General features: G+C 46.5%; 2 protein-coding genes across 5 annotated transcripts in view; one reads left to right on the forward strand and one right to left on the reverse strand.

The window, feature by feature from the left end:
• KMT2C (lysine methyltransferase 2C) overlaps nt 1-2,802 on the forward strand; it is a 164,518-nt gene extending 161,716 nt beyond the window's left edge. The window contains exons 59-60 of the mRNA XM_026051932.1: nt 239-347; nt 977-2,802. Coding sequence (XP_025907717.1) covers nt 239-347; nt 977-1,069 — 202 coding nt within the window. The 3' untranslated portion in view covers nt 1,070-2,802. The remainder of the gene's footprint in view (nt 1-238; nt 348-976) is intronic.
• A 571-nt stretch (nt 2,803-3,373) lies between these two features.
• GALNT11 (polypeptide N-acetylgalactosaminyltransferase 11) overlaps nt 3,374-15,880 on the reverse strand; it is a 36,041-nt gene continuing 23,534 nt past the window's right edge. For 3 of the 4 annotated variants that reach the window (XM_026051906.1, XM_026051908.1, XM_026051907.1), the window contains exons 7-12: nt 15,359-15,476; nt 13,427-13,579; nt 11,765-11,983; nt 8,669-8,773; nt 4,052-4,189; nt 3,374-3,966 (exon numbers count right to left, since the gene is read on the reverse strand). In XM_026051906.1, the coding sequence (XP_025907691.1) occupies nt 3,835-3,966; nt 4,052-4,189; nt 8,669-8,773; nt 11,765-11,983; nt 13,427-13,579; nt 15,359-15,476 (865 nt within the window). In that variant the 3' untranslated portion in view covers nt 3,374-3,834. Of the gene's footprint in view, nt 3,967-4,051; nt 4,190-8,105; nt 8,568-8,668; nt 8,774-11,764; nt 11,984-13,426; nt 13,580-15,358; nt 15,477-15,880 lie in introns of those variants that run through there. The other variant, XM_026051909.1, reaches the window with a different exon arrangement.

A 15,880-nucleotide genomic window follows, 5' to 3' on the forward strand; every position in this document is an offset into this window, starting at 1 on the left:
CCTTCACTTTCCTTCACTTTCCTTCACTTTCCTTCACTTTCCTTCACTTTCCTTCACTTTCCTTCACTTTCCTTCACTTTCCTTCACTTTCCTTCGGTAAAGAAACCACTAGCAGGTACCGTGGTTATTTCTGGGGAGCCGGTGCCCCCGGAGGCCGGGGTTGCTCTGAGGTTGCTCTAGATGGGCCTCGCTGGAGGCGCCGGCTGCCTGCGCAACCCTTTGCACCCCTGTTGTGCAGATACATCAACCACTCGTGTGCGCCCAACTGCGTGGCCGAGGTGGTGACCTTCGAGAGAGGCCACAAGATCATCATCAGCTCCAGCAGGAGGATCCAGAAGGGGGAGGAGGTAGGAGACTCTCTGATTTGTTCCTTGACTAAGACACGTCCTGCTGCTCAGGTTCAGCTCGAGACCCTCGCGCTGTTACTAGAGCCACTAGTCTCAGAGAGCTGATACGGTTGGAAGGTGAAGGGAATGGAGCAGCTCTTGTATTAGGAAAGACTGAGTGAGCTGGGCCTGGTTAGCTTGGAGAAGAGAGGATTGAGAGGGATCTGATTAGTATGTATAAATACCTGAAGGGTGGATGTTGGGTGGAAGGGAGGAAGGGGCCAAGCTCTTCTCCATTGTGGCCAGTGACAGGACAAGGAGTGATGGGTGCAAGTTGAAACACAGGAGGTTCCATCTCCATGTGAGGAAGAACTTCTTCCCTGTGAGGGTGCCAGAGCCCTGGCACAGGCTGCCCAGGGAGGCTGTGGAGTCTCCTTCTCTGGAGGTCTCCAAACCCGCCTGGATGCCGCCCTGTGCCCTGTGCTCTGGGTGTCCCTGCTGGAGCAGGGGGTTGGACTGGATGATCTCGAGAGGTCCCTTCCAGCCCCAACCGTTCTGTGATTCTGTGAATGTCTGTGAGCACCGGGAGGGCGAGGGACGAGGTGGGAGGCGCCCGCGCTCCCCTCACGCTCCCGCCGCCGCCCTCGCAGCTCTGCTACGACTACAAGTTTGATTTCGAGGACGACCAGCACAAGATTCCCTGTCACTGTGGAGCTGTCAACTGCCGCAAGTGGATGAACTAGAGCTGCATTCCTTGCTGTCCCGGAGGGCTGCTTGTCCCCAGGAAGAAGTGATTCACGGTTTTGATTTCATCGACAGAGAATTGTTGCCTTTTTGAAGGGGGAAAAAAAAGTCACTTCTGGAAGTATTTTAATACTCAAGTATTAAAAACAAAACAAAAAAAAAAACTAAAACCAAGCACCAGAAGCAGCCGGCAAAATCTGGAGCTGTCTCAACCTTCCAGCCACGTGGAGGCTGAACGGAGCCGCCAGGATGGTCCAGCACTTTTGTTTTGGAGCTCACGGAGGAGAAACTGTCTCGCTTGGGCAGAGCAGCGACGTCTGCCGTGCGCCGCGCGGGCCGCGCACATGAATGTAAGACTGAAATCACCAGCGAAAGGGAGAAGTCCAAAGTGCTGGCCACAGCCTTAGTTGATAAAGGGGCAGGCCCTCTAATTAAAGAAAAGTTTTAAATAAAAGTAGACACCACTGAACAAGGAATGTACTGAAACGACTTCCTTAGGGATAGAGCTAAGGGAAAAAAAATAACTTGCACTAAAATACATTTAAATACTTGATTCCATGAGTCAGTTTATTGTAGTTTTTGATTTCTGTAAAATAAGAGAACCTTTTTGTATTTATTATTGAATAAGTGAATGAAGCTATTTTTAAAAAGAAAGTTAGAAGAGAGCCAAGCTGCTGCTGTTACCTGCAGAACTAACAAACTCTGTTACTTTGTACAAAAGTGTAAATATTTTGAAAAAAAAATACAGTATAAAAATAGTTATTGACCAAATGCTACCAGACTCTGCAGCAGTTCGGGTGCTTATAATAAAAATGTCAATAGGGATGTTACAATATGATCTCATGTACTAACGGACATGCGATTACGATTACGGAATAACCAAAATCTCAATTTAAAGAGAGGGTTTTTTTACGTTTAAAGCAGTCTCAGCTGTGGTCTATTAGATTTTTTTTTTTAATTAATTAAACCTTAAGCCTGGTACAAGGCCTGTATATTATTACACCTCTGACTTTTGTAGATGTTTGGGTAATTTAGATGGATTAATTTTATTTGTATTATATTGTTGCATCCCTATTTCTTAAGTCAGGTTTTTTGTGCTTACAATTTGTGATAACTGTGAATAACTGCTAAAACCCACCCAAAATAGAGGCTGAACGTTGGGGTTTTTTTCTTCAGCAAAAGTAGTCAGGATTAGGTGACGGTTCAGCCTACAGTAAATCATGTAAACAGCATAGAATCATGTAGATGGAGCTTAAGTCTGATATGGTAATAGCCTTCTTAAAAGGAAAACGAGGAAAAAAAATTAGATGTAACGTGCTTGCAGCTGCAGGACTCTGGCAATAGGGTTTTGGAAAATGTAATTTAAAGATGTGTTTGTATGGATTGTTTTGTTTACATTTCTTTAAAAAAAAAATAAAACACTGTTTTGTGTTTGCTTGTAGAAACTTAATCAGCATTTTGAACCAGGTTAGCTTTTTATTTTGTACTTAAAATTCTGGTACTGACACTTCACAGGCTAAATATAAAAAAAAAAAATGAAGTTTTTTTTTGTGTGCACAATTAAAGTGGACTGTAAACTGTTGGTATATTCAGTAATACAGTTCTGAACTTGTAATGTATATGGCATGATGTATTTTTATCTTACAGAATAAATCAATTGTATATATTTTTCTCTTGATAAATAGCTGTATGAAATTGTTTCTTGAATATTTTTCTTCTCTTGTACAATATTCCAACATCCTACCAGTATTTGTCCTACAGTTTTTTTTCCTGTTCTGTATAATAGTATCTAATGTTGGCAAAAAAAATACAAAAACAACACAAAAAAAGAATTTTTTGAAGTATACAGAGTGTTATGGGTTTTGGAATTTGTGGAAACAGATTTAGAAGATCAGCATTTACAAATAAAAATATTTTACAGCTATAGCCCTGGTCTTGCTGCTTTGTGGGGTGTCCGAGGACAGTGATGCCCGCACGGCCGCCTCTTGGGCTCCGGAGGCTCCGGATCCGGCGGCTGCTTCGCGGCGCCCAGGGCAGCTCCCGGCCCCTCCGCGGGGCAGAACCTGCCCCTGACACCGACCCGGGGCAGAACCGGTTCTGCCCCTCCGTGGGGCACCCGGCCCGGCGCCCCTGGCTGCTCCTTCGGGCCCCACCATGGCCCCCTCGGCTGCCCCGAGACCCCTGGGATGGATCCATCAGTCCCTAAATCCGCCCCCGCCGCCTCCAGCACCTCCCTGACCGCGGGAAGGGCAGGGGAGAGGCCACAATGAATAAAAACACGATACCGCTTAATTAAAAAAATGATACTTTTATTTTAAATGTAGCTACTGTCATCAGTCATCAAAATAGACTTTGTAATAGTTACTTTGTTTTAAATACAAGGTGACAAATGACAGCTAAGAATTCAAACTACAGGAAACGGCCTAAAGCTGGAAATTACCAGAACTTAAATATTCTAAATTACATTTTTCAGAAGATAAAAAGAAATAAAAATACTTTCCAGGTGAAAGTAAAATAATTTGGCCAGTAAAATCATACTAGAATTGAAAACTAATGAGACGCTGTGTCTGAAACGCTTGAGGCCGCCGTCCTGTCGCTGTCATTTAAAAGCTGCTCACAGCTAAAAAAAAAAGATCTCGCACGTTTGGGCAACGTAACCGCATCGTTTTTCTTACTTTTGAGCCCAGTTTGGGGCTGCGGGAGGTCCAGGCGGGCGCCCGTCCACGCGCTGGGGCTGGAGCGTCGCTGCGGGGCCGGTGCCGCCTCAGCCCTCGAAGCGCCACTGCTGCGGCAGGGACCCGTCGCAAATGGCCATGGCCACGTAGCCCTTGTGGCTCCGCGCGTCCGCCACCCGCAGGCACTGCCCCACGGACACCTGGTAGAGGCGGCCGTTCCTCTGCGGGGAGGAGAGGGGCCCGTGGCGGCGCCGCTGCGGCCGGGGCCGCTCGCGCCGCCCGCGCGCCGCTCGCTCGCTCACTCACCCCGAGCGTCCACTGCTGCGAGCCGCCCGAGCCGTGGCACTTCATGAGGCGCGGCGGGTCCGCAGAGCGCGTCTCCGACACGTCCAAGCAGAGCAGGTTGTTCAGGATCAGCTCGTGGTCCTCGTTGTAAACCCAGACCTGCGGGAGGAGACGTGGCGACCGTGAGCCGGTCACCCCAGCCCTGCGCCCCGTGTCCCACACAGGCTCCGTGTCACCCTGCGCCGCCTGTGAGGACGAGCCCCAGGTTACTCTGGAGCAAGCTGTGTGACACCCAAAGCCTAAAATGCTGCATTGTGAGCAACCTGGTGTCACTTCTCCTTGGTGTGGTGGAGCTAAAACTGGCCCTTGTGGAGGGCGCCAACCCCGCTCCTGCCAGGCACAGCCCGAGGCAGGAGGCGCTCAGGGCCCCGCACTGAGACACGGCCCACAGGGGCCAGACCTTCCAGCTTAAACCTGGCCTGAGAAAGCCGGGCAGGATTAAAGAGCAGAGAATGGGCAAGTGGCAGGAGGTGCCAGGAACTTATTAAAAGGAGAAGAAAGACAGAGCAAAATGCAAACGCCAGAGAGAAGCCGCCAGAAGGGAGGCAGAAGGCCAGCGGCGGGGAGCAGCCTTGCCGCACCAGGCGAGGACGGGGCTGGGAGCTGCGGCCAGGGCCCCGTGCGCAGCGCTGCCCTCGGAGGGGCCGGCGCCCAGTCACCAACCTCGATCCCACCCTCACGGGATGCTGGAAAGCGATGAAGAGAGAGAGAAAAATAACCAGCCCCCCCCCCCAACATTATGGAGCTCCAAACAGGGCCCCTGTGTTACAGACGTCACCGATGACTGTTTTAGTCCTGACTTTGCAAGGAGCTGGACGTTTTTTTCTTCTTGGGTTGCTTTCCCCTCTTTCACTCATCTTTGTATTTCTCAACAGTAGTTACAAGGTGCTGCTGCTGGTGACGACTGCCTGCTCTTCTCCTGCCCCAAACCCCCACGTGGCTGGCAGCTCTGTCTCTCTCACCATAACAAGATGACACTTTTTTTTTTTTTTTAAATGAGGCAGGTGCCGGTGTCATCAGTTCACATAAACGGACAACGGGGACCCAAACCCTGCGTTACCCCGTCCTCTAGAAGGGCGATCCGTGCAGCCCATTGCTTTGGGGAAAAGGCAGCCAACAACCGAGCGACTCAGGCTGGGCACCAACAGGGGCATCTCTGTTCAAACAACTGCCAGCTCCAACCCCAGCCAAAAACAGCTCGGGGGGGGCCAGGGGTGGAGGAGGGAAACCCGTGTTTCCAGGGAGCGAGGCCTGCAGCAGGACAGGGAATCCCAGCGGGAGCAGGAGGCCCCGGGCAGGGCTGGCCCTGAGCCGCAGCCTCTTCCCCCTTGTCTTGTCCCCAGCTTCCCGTGAGGGCTCGAGGAAGGAGGGCAGGAGCTGCTGGGGAAGCAGCTCTTTGTTGACAGCAGTAACTGCTGCTACGAGCCATGCTGACAGCAGCAGCTTTCTGGTCCTGGCTCCGGGACAGCCCCCTGCTCAGAGTGGCTGCTAATCACCGTTTCAACAAGTTCTAGCCAGAAAAGCCCCTGTCCCCCTGCCTGCCATGCTAAAGCAGATACATCGTCCCACTTTTTAGCAAATTTGATCCTGCTGTTTGGAGATTAGACAAACGCAGATCCCTCCCTGAGGCAGAGAGACAGGGAGAGACCTCCCAGGGAAATGCAGGGATGTAGTAAGCACAGCCCTCTGCAAACTGCTCCAGAGCCAGAGGCTGCAGGAGCTGGCTGGGTTTACAAAGGGCTACACGTGTGTCCAAGGTGCCTTTCCGAAATTCCCCTCTCAAATCCAGTATCCGTTCAAGTCCTTGGGCAGGGCAGAGATGTTCCTGCTCAGACACCCACTTAGTCAGCTCAGCGCCTTTGGGGAAAATGCACAGGGCACAGGAGGTTTTAAGACTTTTGCATGAAAGCATCTTGGTGTTAGGCCTGCATCAGATCAACGCTACAGCTATGATGTTTTAGCTGCTGGGGCACAAACATGGGCAATGGTTTGTCTAGGTTTGGACATTCTACTCCATCTCCAACCCTCCTTTGCTGCTCTTTTCCAGGTTAGTTGGTAGCTGCTCCCTTTCTTTTCCTCTGTGACAGTATCTAGCACCTGTCATCAACCCTTGGTATGGCAATTATGGGTGGAATCCACAACACTCGCGGTTTTGACTCCTGCATTTGAGACACCTCCAGCCTCTCAGGGTCTTGCAAAGGCCCCTCAATGTTTCCATGGCCCCTGGGCAGAGGTTTTGGGATGGGGGCCACCTCCAGCCTCCTCAACCTGCCTCCCAGGTACCAGGATCAGGTACCAGGGCGGCTTCAAGGAGGACCATGTTGCTCTGAGGGGCCTGGCAGCTCCTCCAAATACTTCAACTGCAAAACTTCTCATTCTATGTCAATCTGTTGCTTGCAAAATCCACATTCAGCTTCTCTGCTTCTTGGTTGCCGCCACTCCAGACTCTTTGTGCACTGGTCTTTCTTGACTGGATCCCACCCCTCCTGCTCAAACCATTTCCCATGACAAAATTTTCATTACTCACTCCAGGAGTTGTGTTGAGTTCCCAGTACTACCCTGGGCTACTGATTCTGTTATGTCTGTAAATAAAGGTCTAATATCCATCAACATACCTGACAGGAAGATCCTAATCTTGGAATATTTTCTAAATACATCCTCTCTGAGAACTACTTCTCTCTTGCCTTTTCATACTTCTTTTCCTCAGAAAGCACTGCAAAGTTCTGGCATTCACTGCCACAGGATGCCAAAACACTTCCCCTGGCTGAAAATATTGTTAAATGCTTATGAAAAAGTAAAACTCAAAGGCTGTTATTCATAAAAAAATCTATCTTTGGCTCAGAGGTCACAAAATAGTCCCTGCCTATACTGCTCACTGAGCCCTGTGATGGGCTGGACAGAGTTGGTGTTATCAGAAATGGCAGTCAAAGGAGTCTCACACTTGGAAAGGCTTTTCCCTATTTTTAGTGGCAGGAACTCTTAAGAAGTGTCTTCTTTCTTTACATTCTCATGCATCTTGAGCAAGATTGAGAGGATCTGAAGGAAAATAGGCTGAAGTGTATTCTCAGGATTTATTAGGAGAGAAGGTCTCATGTCAGAAAACCACATTGTTGGCTAAATGTACATGGTTGGAGAGCAAAACCAAGATATCTGGGCCAGTTCCTGACACTGGCTGCTGCTTCCTGCACCTAAGCTAGACTCATTAGAAAGAGAGCTGGAGACCAACAACCTGAACATGAATCAGTCTCAGCACCAAAGGACTGACTGAAGTTTGTCTGTAGAAGGGAGACAAGCAGAAGGTCCTGATAAGGAGGGGGAAACAACAGGCTTCCTCCAACCACGTGGTAGTTCCCCATTAGAAACGTCACAGGGGGAGAGGAGAAACAGTGACTGTGAGGACTCATCTGCTCTTTCTATGGGTGGTCTCCACCACAAACAGTCTGAGCTTCTCTACTCAGACCAAAGGGCTCAGGAGGCAGCTCAGCACCTTGGCAGTGTTAGTGGGAAGTCTCTGGTGCCAACCACTACATTTACATAGTCAGGAAGGCTTGTTGACTGTCTGGGAGCTTATGGAAAGGGAACGTATTGGAAAATCCTGACTGCCCTTCCCATTGCAGTGTAAAACCATCCATCTTCAGCGCATGGGAGCTACAGTTTGGTCCTCAGGGATGTATTTACTGATGGGTTCAGTGTGGCAGCTGCAAACACACATCTAGGGCCACATTGTGTTCACCCAGACACTGCCTAGCACCACTTTCTAGTCATTACTAGAGATATTAATGAAGATCCAGTTTAAGGTTAATCAATTCCACAGCCACATCATAAGCTCTTTTTGCTGTTACTTGTCGTCATCTCCATTAAGGACCATTTTTAACCCTCCAGGCTTTAAACTCCACCACCCATCTCAGCTGCTGATTCTCCACACAGTGCGACATTGAGCACTTCCATTGACTGACTGCTGAAGTTTGGTTGTCCTCAAAACTGTCCCCAGTTCCATAAAACAACAAGTTGCACAACCCTTGGTGAAGCAGTGCTGCATTACACGACATGCGCCATTTATTTAGTGTCTTTCATGACTTTTCTCCTTAGAAAAGAGCTACCCCCGTCATTAGCAGTTCAGCTGCAGCCAAAAAAGCCTCTAAGCTCCTTAGATCTCCTTTATTTAGTGGTGGGAACAAATCACTCACCAGAGCCACTACAACAGCACATAAACACAGTGATGTGCTGCACGAGAGTGGGCCAAGAAGGAGCCACCATGAAGAACTGACTGGGAGCCCGTCTACAAGGCCTCAAGTGCTGAGCAGGGGCTCCTCTGAACTTATCCAGTGCCACCTGGGGTAGTTTTCAGCCAAAAATAGAGATTCAGCCCACAAAGAGAACAGGTTGTGACATCAAACGGTTGACACTAGTAGGTAGTGAGCTCTGCAGACTCCTTGGCCAACCTTGTGGTTTGAAGAACACTCTGAAATCAGTCTCCCTGCACCAAAAGGAGATGTTACGCTGAGGTGTTTTGCCAGCAGGACACATTAACCGTGTGCAACACGTGCAGCACGGGCCCGGCTCGCTGGGAAGCGGTACCTGGTTCGGATCGTTGTAGTCACATTCCCGCACCACCACGAGGCCGCCCTTCTGGCTCGGGTGCCCTTGGGCAACGAGGCATTTGCTGGTCTGCAGGTGATAGAGCTGTGAAAGGAAAACACGGTCAGAGGGACACAGCAAAGTGAATTTGAGGTCTTGCACATGTTTCTTTTGATAAGTCTGTGTACTCACCAAAAAATCCATGACACAAAGGATCATTCTCCTTTAAAAAACATTTTGGTTTTCCAGATAAAATGGAGAAAAGCCAACATTAAGTAATTCTATTTTGTTTTCTAACTGCCTCAAGATTTCTCCATCTTTATGGTACAAGTGGAGCACACACAACGCACAGGACACACAAGGAGCCACTACACACTCTAGGACAGGTTTCTTTCAGTCTAAGCTCCCAGGTACTCGCTAGCTCAAGAATTTAAACTGTACTGTACAAACTACATTTACTACAATTTACCCTAAATACCTCATTCCTCTCCCACAGCCCCTGCTTTGGAAGGAAAGAAAAAGATAGTGCTTCAATACAAGAAAGTAGATATTATAAACTTGATTAAGTGCATTTATGTAGCTGAAAAAGATACTGAAAAAAAATACTTACCAGCTATATTATTTTAATTACAGATCAGAGGAGGAGAGAGAATGGTGCACACCCTGAGCTGGCAGTCAACAAATCTCTTCCTTCCATCCCACGTTTTCATTTTTCCCCCATTAATGTGCTGGGGGGAGGCTATTCAGGCAACAGATGCTGCCTGCGGGTAGTGGAGAGCAGAGCAGGGCAAACGCTCCGGCTCTGGCCACAGCTCTGGGGCTTCCTGCCTGGCAGGGCACAGCCCCAGGCTCCGTGGGTGGCACCTGTATTAATAACTGCTCAATTGGGAGCCAAAGGGAAAGGGAAAATATGTTTTGTTGTCCTGAACTCGAGGCCGGGCTGGCTGCTCTGCTCACTTCACTATGGACACGCTGTTGCCTTGTCCTTCATATTAATTCGGTTGGATTCCTGAGAAACCAAAAGGCACTTCCAACAACAGCAGGACAGAAATAACTACAGCATCACAGGACACCAAGAATTGAGAAGTGCACAACAAATAACCCTCTGATGATTAAGGAACTGGAGCATCTCTTGTGTGAGGAGAGGCTGAGTTGGGCCTGTTTTCTCTGGAGAAGAGAAGACTGAGAGAGGATATGAAGGGGGAATGTAGAGGGGAAGGGGCCAAGCTCTTCTCAGTGGTGGCCAGGACAGGACAAGGGGCAATGGGTACAAGTTGCGACACAGGCAGTTCCATCTCCATGTGAGGAGGAACTTCTTCCCTGTGAGGGTGCCAGAACCCTGGCACAGGCTGCCCAGGGAGGCTGTGGAGTCTCCTTCTCTGGAGGTCTCCAAACCCACCTGGATGCCGCCCTGTGCCCCGTGCTCTGGGTGTCCCTGCTGGAGCGGGGGTTGGACTGGATGATCCCTAGAGGTCCCTTCCAACCTCAGCCATTCTGTGATTCTCCTCCAAGTCTCACCCCTGGCAGTTCCCAAAACACCACAGGCTCTCTCAAGTGCACCGTGTTTCTCCTATCTTCAACATATGTAGGGATTAAATGACAACTTCCAGAGCAACGCTCCCCAGGGATTCTTGGTGCACAGTCTCATCCACAGCATAACTCAATATTCAGCTTCCAGCTCACAGAGCTACGTGAGTTTTACATCATTTGCCCCTGCTTTTATTGACCACAATGATCAACATTTGATAACACCACTAAGCACCATCACAGCTTGTGATTATCATAGCTCTTCCCAACTGTCAAATTACCACTCATCTCTGGCCCAACTAGTTTTGGGGGAATAAGCTGGAATTTTGAGTGATTCATTTTGAATCCTGAGAAGTTTGGCACATAGTGGTGACATTGGCTGACCATTCTGTTCCTTACAGGCATCTGGAATGAGTTTACATGGAACCAAGCTTCGGAACTGCCTTTTTCTGCATCTTCCCTCCCTCCTTTTAAAGGGTTAAAGAAGAAAACCCAGAAGCCTTTTAAAAACACAATAAACCAAAATATGAGAAATCACCACTAGAAAAGCTGCTCCTTTTTGTGGTTGCCCAGACAACTGCATCCCTCGGGAGCTTCTCCCCACATCAACATTTTTTAAAGCTAAGGATCTGTGTGAACAAAAGCAGAAAGCCACTGCATTTCAGGGGGTGGTGGGAAGTGTCTGCCTAGAGGAGAGCCTGGATCAGCTCTTTGGAACAGTGGCATTCAGGGAAACTGCTTGGGTTTGCCCTGATGAGTAACTTCAGGGCTGGGCTGGGACACCATTAAAGAGCCTTCTGCAAGACCTGGGCCCCAGAAACCTGATTCTGTGCATGGGTCTGAGATCTCAGGGCCTCCAACCTGGATCTACCTGCAGGAGCAGCAACTTGCAGCAGATTGTGCAGACCTGGAGAGGCTCCAGTCACAGCCAGAGCTTCCAGTTAATGGTCAAGGCTGGAATCTCTTGTTATCCCTTATCTACGTGCACATGAAACAGTTCACTCAAAGGGCTTCTCTTTCACAGAGGAAACCCTGACAAAGTTCGCTCGGCTTTGGAGCTATCCAGGATTTTGGAAGCATAATACACACATGTACCCTTATGTCAGCCAAAATTTAGAAGTCAGAAGTCAGCCAAAATTAGAAGAGGTGCAATTCTGTCTCTGTCTGCATATAAATCCATAGGAGTCAGAGTTAAAAGGTAAATCTTTGTCCAGATTTTCTTTGTGAATACACATAAAAATATATTCCCCCACTTCTACTTGGCAACAGCCAAGAAAAAGCACCCTAAAGACTTCAAAACTTCAGTTCAAAGCCTACAGGTAAAAGGCCTCAATTAAATAGTATCTAGTCTGAAGACAACCTGAAATACAGATTAGGGTCAGACTGAGTTACTTTTGTCTGAAAACACAAAATTAGTTATCTTGAAAACAAAATCCACTGCAATACTAAAACCTCTCTCCTCTACGGAAGTGCACCATTTCACACATTATTGAACAAACCTCAAATTTCTTCCTGAAAGAAAAATTCATAAGACAGATTTCTGGAGTTTTAAGAAAAAGTTGATCTTACCCTTCCACGCTGGATTATTTTTGGTCGCTTTTGCGCTCTATTAATAAAAACCGGCTGCTGAGCTTTGGCATTGGGGCCAGATATTTGCATCTCAGGATAGATATTATCTAAATACCACTTAAATGACTTGCAGTTCAGTCTTTTTCTCAGTTCTACACGGTCAGTAATATTTCCATAGCTCCTGGTCCTTAGCTCAGGTCTCAAAGCAAAATACTGCTCCTGTATTTAATGGAAACAAAGAGAAGAGAACGTCAGGTGACCTGTTTGGAATTTTTTCCCCTATTTGTAGAATCCTCCAAGTTTTATTTACAGCAGGTAAGCTTCAAAAGTATTTATCACACCCAGAAAACCACATTCTATTGTTGCTAAAATAATAAGCTTGCACCTTCTCATAATTGTCAAAGCAAAATGTAAATTTTGGTGCTTCCATCACACAATTTCTTTAATTTCTTTAAATACTGCAATTGGCTCTTTGCTGCAGAGCAGGCCCCCTAAGTCTTCTCTTGGTGCTATTTATCATACAATCATTTCAGCAAACAAGGCTCATTTGGCAGTAATATTTGAGCTATATTTGTAAGGATAAAAATATCTCCAGAGCTGCCTTCCCTCCACACACCTGTGATAATGAGAGCCTGGCAGCTACCAGGGAATTAGGTTAGAAACAGCCGGAAAAGGTCAGAGCACAAAACTGATCAGGGACCCTAAAACCAGTGGTTTGAGTGGGTTTTGCACAAAGCAGTATTAGTTGAAAGCGATAACAAAGAATCAACTCCAGCCCTCAGAGAAAGCCATCGTTAATCACCACACAACTGTGCCCAGACCCCATTAAAGTGCTGGATCTAATCTCCAAATGCATTACAGAGATGGAGCAGGGAGATAAAGTTAATGATCCCTAATAAATTCCTCAAAGTGACAGAGCATCAAGATAAAGGATGGGCTTCAAAACCCCAGCTGTTAAGAAATTTAAAGATTGCATTTTGTATGAATTGTGTTTCTATAAGTAAATTGAAATTGCAATTGTATAAATTGCAAATTTATATAAATTACACGGACTATAAGACCCAACTCCAAAGCAAACCCTGTGGTCTCAGAAGGCAAAATAACTGAGGTATCAGTGAGATCAGGGCTTCACAAAGACAGGTGAAAGGCTCGATGTACATTTGAAAACATTAGGATTTCAGTCTGAAAGCTGGAAGATTGCTAGCATGAATGCAAAAGTCAGTTCCCATTGACCTACCACGGTTACACAGACTCCAAGAATCAGAGTGCTAATTAAAACACAAGGCAAACAAGCAATAAACACTCCGGGCTCCCTGGCAGGGAACCCGAAGGCACAGAGCAGTGTAAGGCTGCCATGTAATATCCATTTGGATATGGAACCATGGAGAGCTGACAAGCTCGTTCATCATACTTTACTTGATGGAAAAGGCACGATTTAGTTTCCTCAAGGAGCAGAAATGAAGGCAGGATTAACAAGGAGTAAACTTGAGCGCTCAGAAGCTACGTCACAGTCCTAGAGACCTCAAATTCATGTCAAAACAAACATTAGGAAATGGGAATACAGCAGCAAGCTCCTATTGGCATCATCAACACCTCGCCAGGAAACAGCCCTTTGACAAGAACCCAGTTAGCCCCATTTTGTGGCCTGGAAGCATCTCTTACCTTATATTCATCCATCCACACGTGGGCCAGCCTCAGCGAGTTATGAGCCATAGTGTCCTGGCCCCCCGGTGAGCCATAGGGGCGTCTTTTCCGGAAAATGTGTCCCACCCTGGAGCAGGGGATGATCAGAAGTCTCCCCCCACACATCCAGATCTGTCCACACAAGAGCAGAACAAACCTCAGGGCAGGAATATCCACCAGGCTCACTACCTCCCTCCCCTTCTTCAAGAGATACTTAGGTATCTTTATGCCTGATGACGGGATTAGGTGTCTGCACTGTTCTCCTACGTGCCATGCCTTCAGACAAGTGAAATTATTAGATTTGCAAGTTAGAAAAGACCTTTTTTGGGGTCATGTCACCAGACCTTCCATATAAACATACACCTCGCCTTTCACAAAACACAAATACGATAAATTTCTAATGCTTTATGCTCTAACAATCTACTTGAGCACTCTGAAGTACCCAGCCTGGGATTCAGCTCCATGGTTAAGTTACCTGAATTTATTTGTCTATGGGAGAGTTACATGCCTACACTTCCATAACAGATGATGGTCAACACCATCAGTGGAGCCTGGAGAGATTTTTCAATCAAGTGCAAGTACCCATTTTACACAGTTGTTTACCTCTATTTACTATATAGAAACTCATAAATATTGCTCATACACAGACACTGCATTTAGGTGTTTAAGTCAAGCTCTATTCAATCCAAAATTACTTCATTTGCACTTTCATCGACTACTTTTCATGATTTTCTTTTCAAATTTAATCTTCCAGCAAATTAAAACTATTGGACCTTTGTTAGATTGGCACGTTGTTCTCTGAGCTTAAAGAGGAACTCCTCTCACACAAGCAGTTTATAATCAAATCACTCTTACACCTCCTGGATAAACTAAATAGACCAAAACCTTCTTATCAGCACTTTCCCAAGGAGGCAGGGCTTCCAAATATTATATGCTCTCTAAATATTGTCTTATTTTTCAAAGCCCTTATCATCAAAACTTAGCGTACTGCATAACAAGAACAAAAATCCATCTCTGCTCCCTGCTCTCCTATCCATACATCCAACAATTACATTCTCGCTGAAAATTTGAAATTTTTCTTATTCACTACACACTCCTTTAGAGTCAGTTCAGTTTGAAGGCCCATTCTTATTTTTGATCTCTCTTCCAAATATCTCTAATGATGCAATTAGAGAACAGATTTCTCTGAAAAAAAAAAAGTTAACTGCAACTTGTAACCATGTTTTGCATATTTGTTAATGATGTGCGTCTCATTTTTAGGCAGACTTGCCAAACCTATTTGTGAATCAGTTTTACATAACTCAAGATGCAAACACGATGCTGAACATGGAAAGTTTTGATTTTCTTTCAGGGGAGAAGTGGGGCAAAATACAGCAACCCCAGTGAAGTACCACGATAGAATCGTCTGATAACCATTTTCTCATTATTTTTCTGTCCAAGTCGACTCTTACATGCTTCTGCTCTATGTACTTATCAACAATTACATTTCCAAGCCCTCAAGAAGCTGTAGTGTCCAGAATGCCCCACAAAAAACTTTATAAACTTACTCAGTCATTGCTGCTGTGAGCCTTATGTCTGCCTTGTAACTGGCTTCTGAAATTCTCCACACAATTATCATAAGCTCATTGCAGTTTACATGACTAGTACACTTCCTGTGCTTCTTTATATGCTTAATAAGCACCAAAGAAACCCCACAAAATTAACTATACAGCTGAAAACACCCCAAATCTTCCTTCTTAAACTTAAGTTGAAAATTACTGTATAAACTGTGTGCTGAGGGCATCCTTTATGCAGACAGAAGTGCCAGTTTCTATGTAAATAGCTACTCAATTGCTAAATAATCTGCACACAGAGAAGTGAAGCAGCCCGACGCTGATGCTCATACTCCAGTACACATAAAAACTACATTACCCGAAAAGAGATCTCCAGGTTCTCTCCTCCCCAGATGTCCATGCCACTGTCATACTGTCCCAGTTCATTGAAGTACTCACGATCCATAGCAAACAGGCCTCCAGCCATAGTAGGTGACCTAAAAAGAAATATTGAAGATCTCCTATATCATACAAACCACTGCACTTGGCTAAAGCTGCTAGTTGTAAGCTTTATATTTAGACCTACAGAAGAAAGTTTCAATGCTGCAGACATTAAAAACCAGAATCCAGAGGACTCATTACTACTGAAATTAAATTAGAACAAGTACTAACTCCCTAACAAGATTCAGATTTAAAGAGCATAAGCCAGGAAGGCAAGCTTTTGCATTTTGTGGATCCTGGATTCTGTACCGAGAGGGAGAGTTGTAGGTAGGAACAGCACAACTGGCTCCTTCCCACTGCTCTTGTCAGCAGCAGTTTTTCTCAGGATGGGTTTCACACTGGGGCACTACTGGTCTTGGGTCTGGGCTATACGTGCTAACGTAGGTGTCTGCTGGCATTT

The sequence above is a fragment of the Nothoprocta perdicaria genome, unplaced genomic scaffold, assembly GCF_003342845.1.
Source record: "Nothoprocta perdicaria isolate Ctin4 unplaced genomic scaffold, notPer1 scaffold_80, whole genome shotgun sequence".
NCBI lineage: Eukaryota > Metazoa > Chordata > Aves > Tinamiformes > Tinamidae > Nothoprocta > Nothoprocta perdicaria.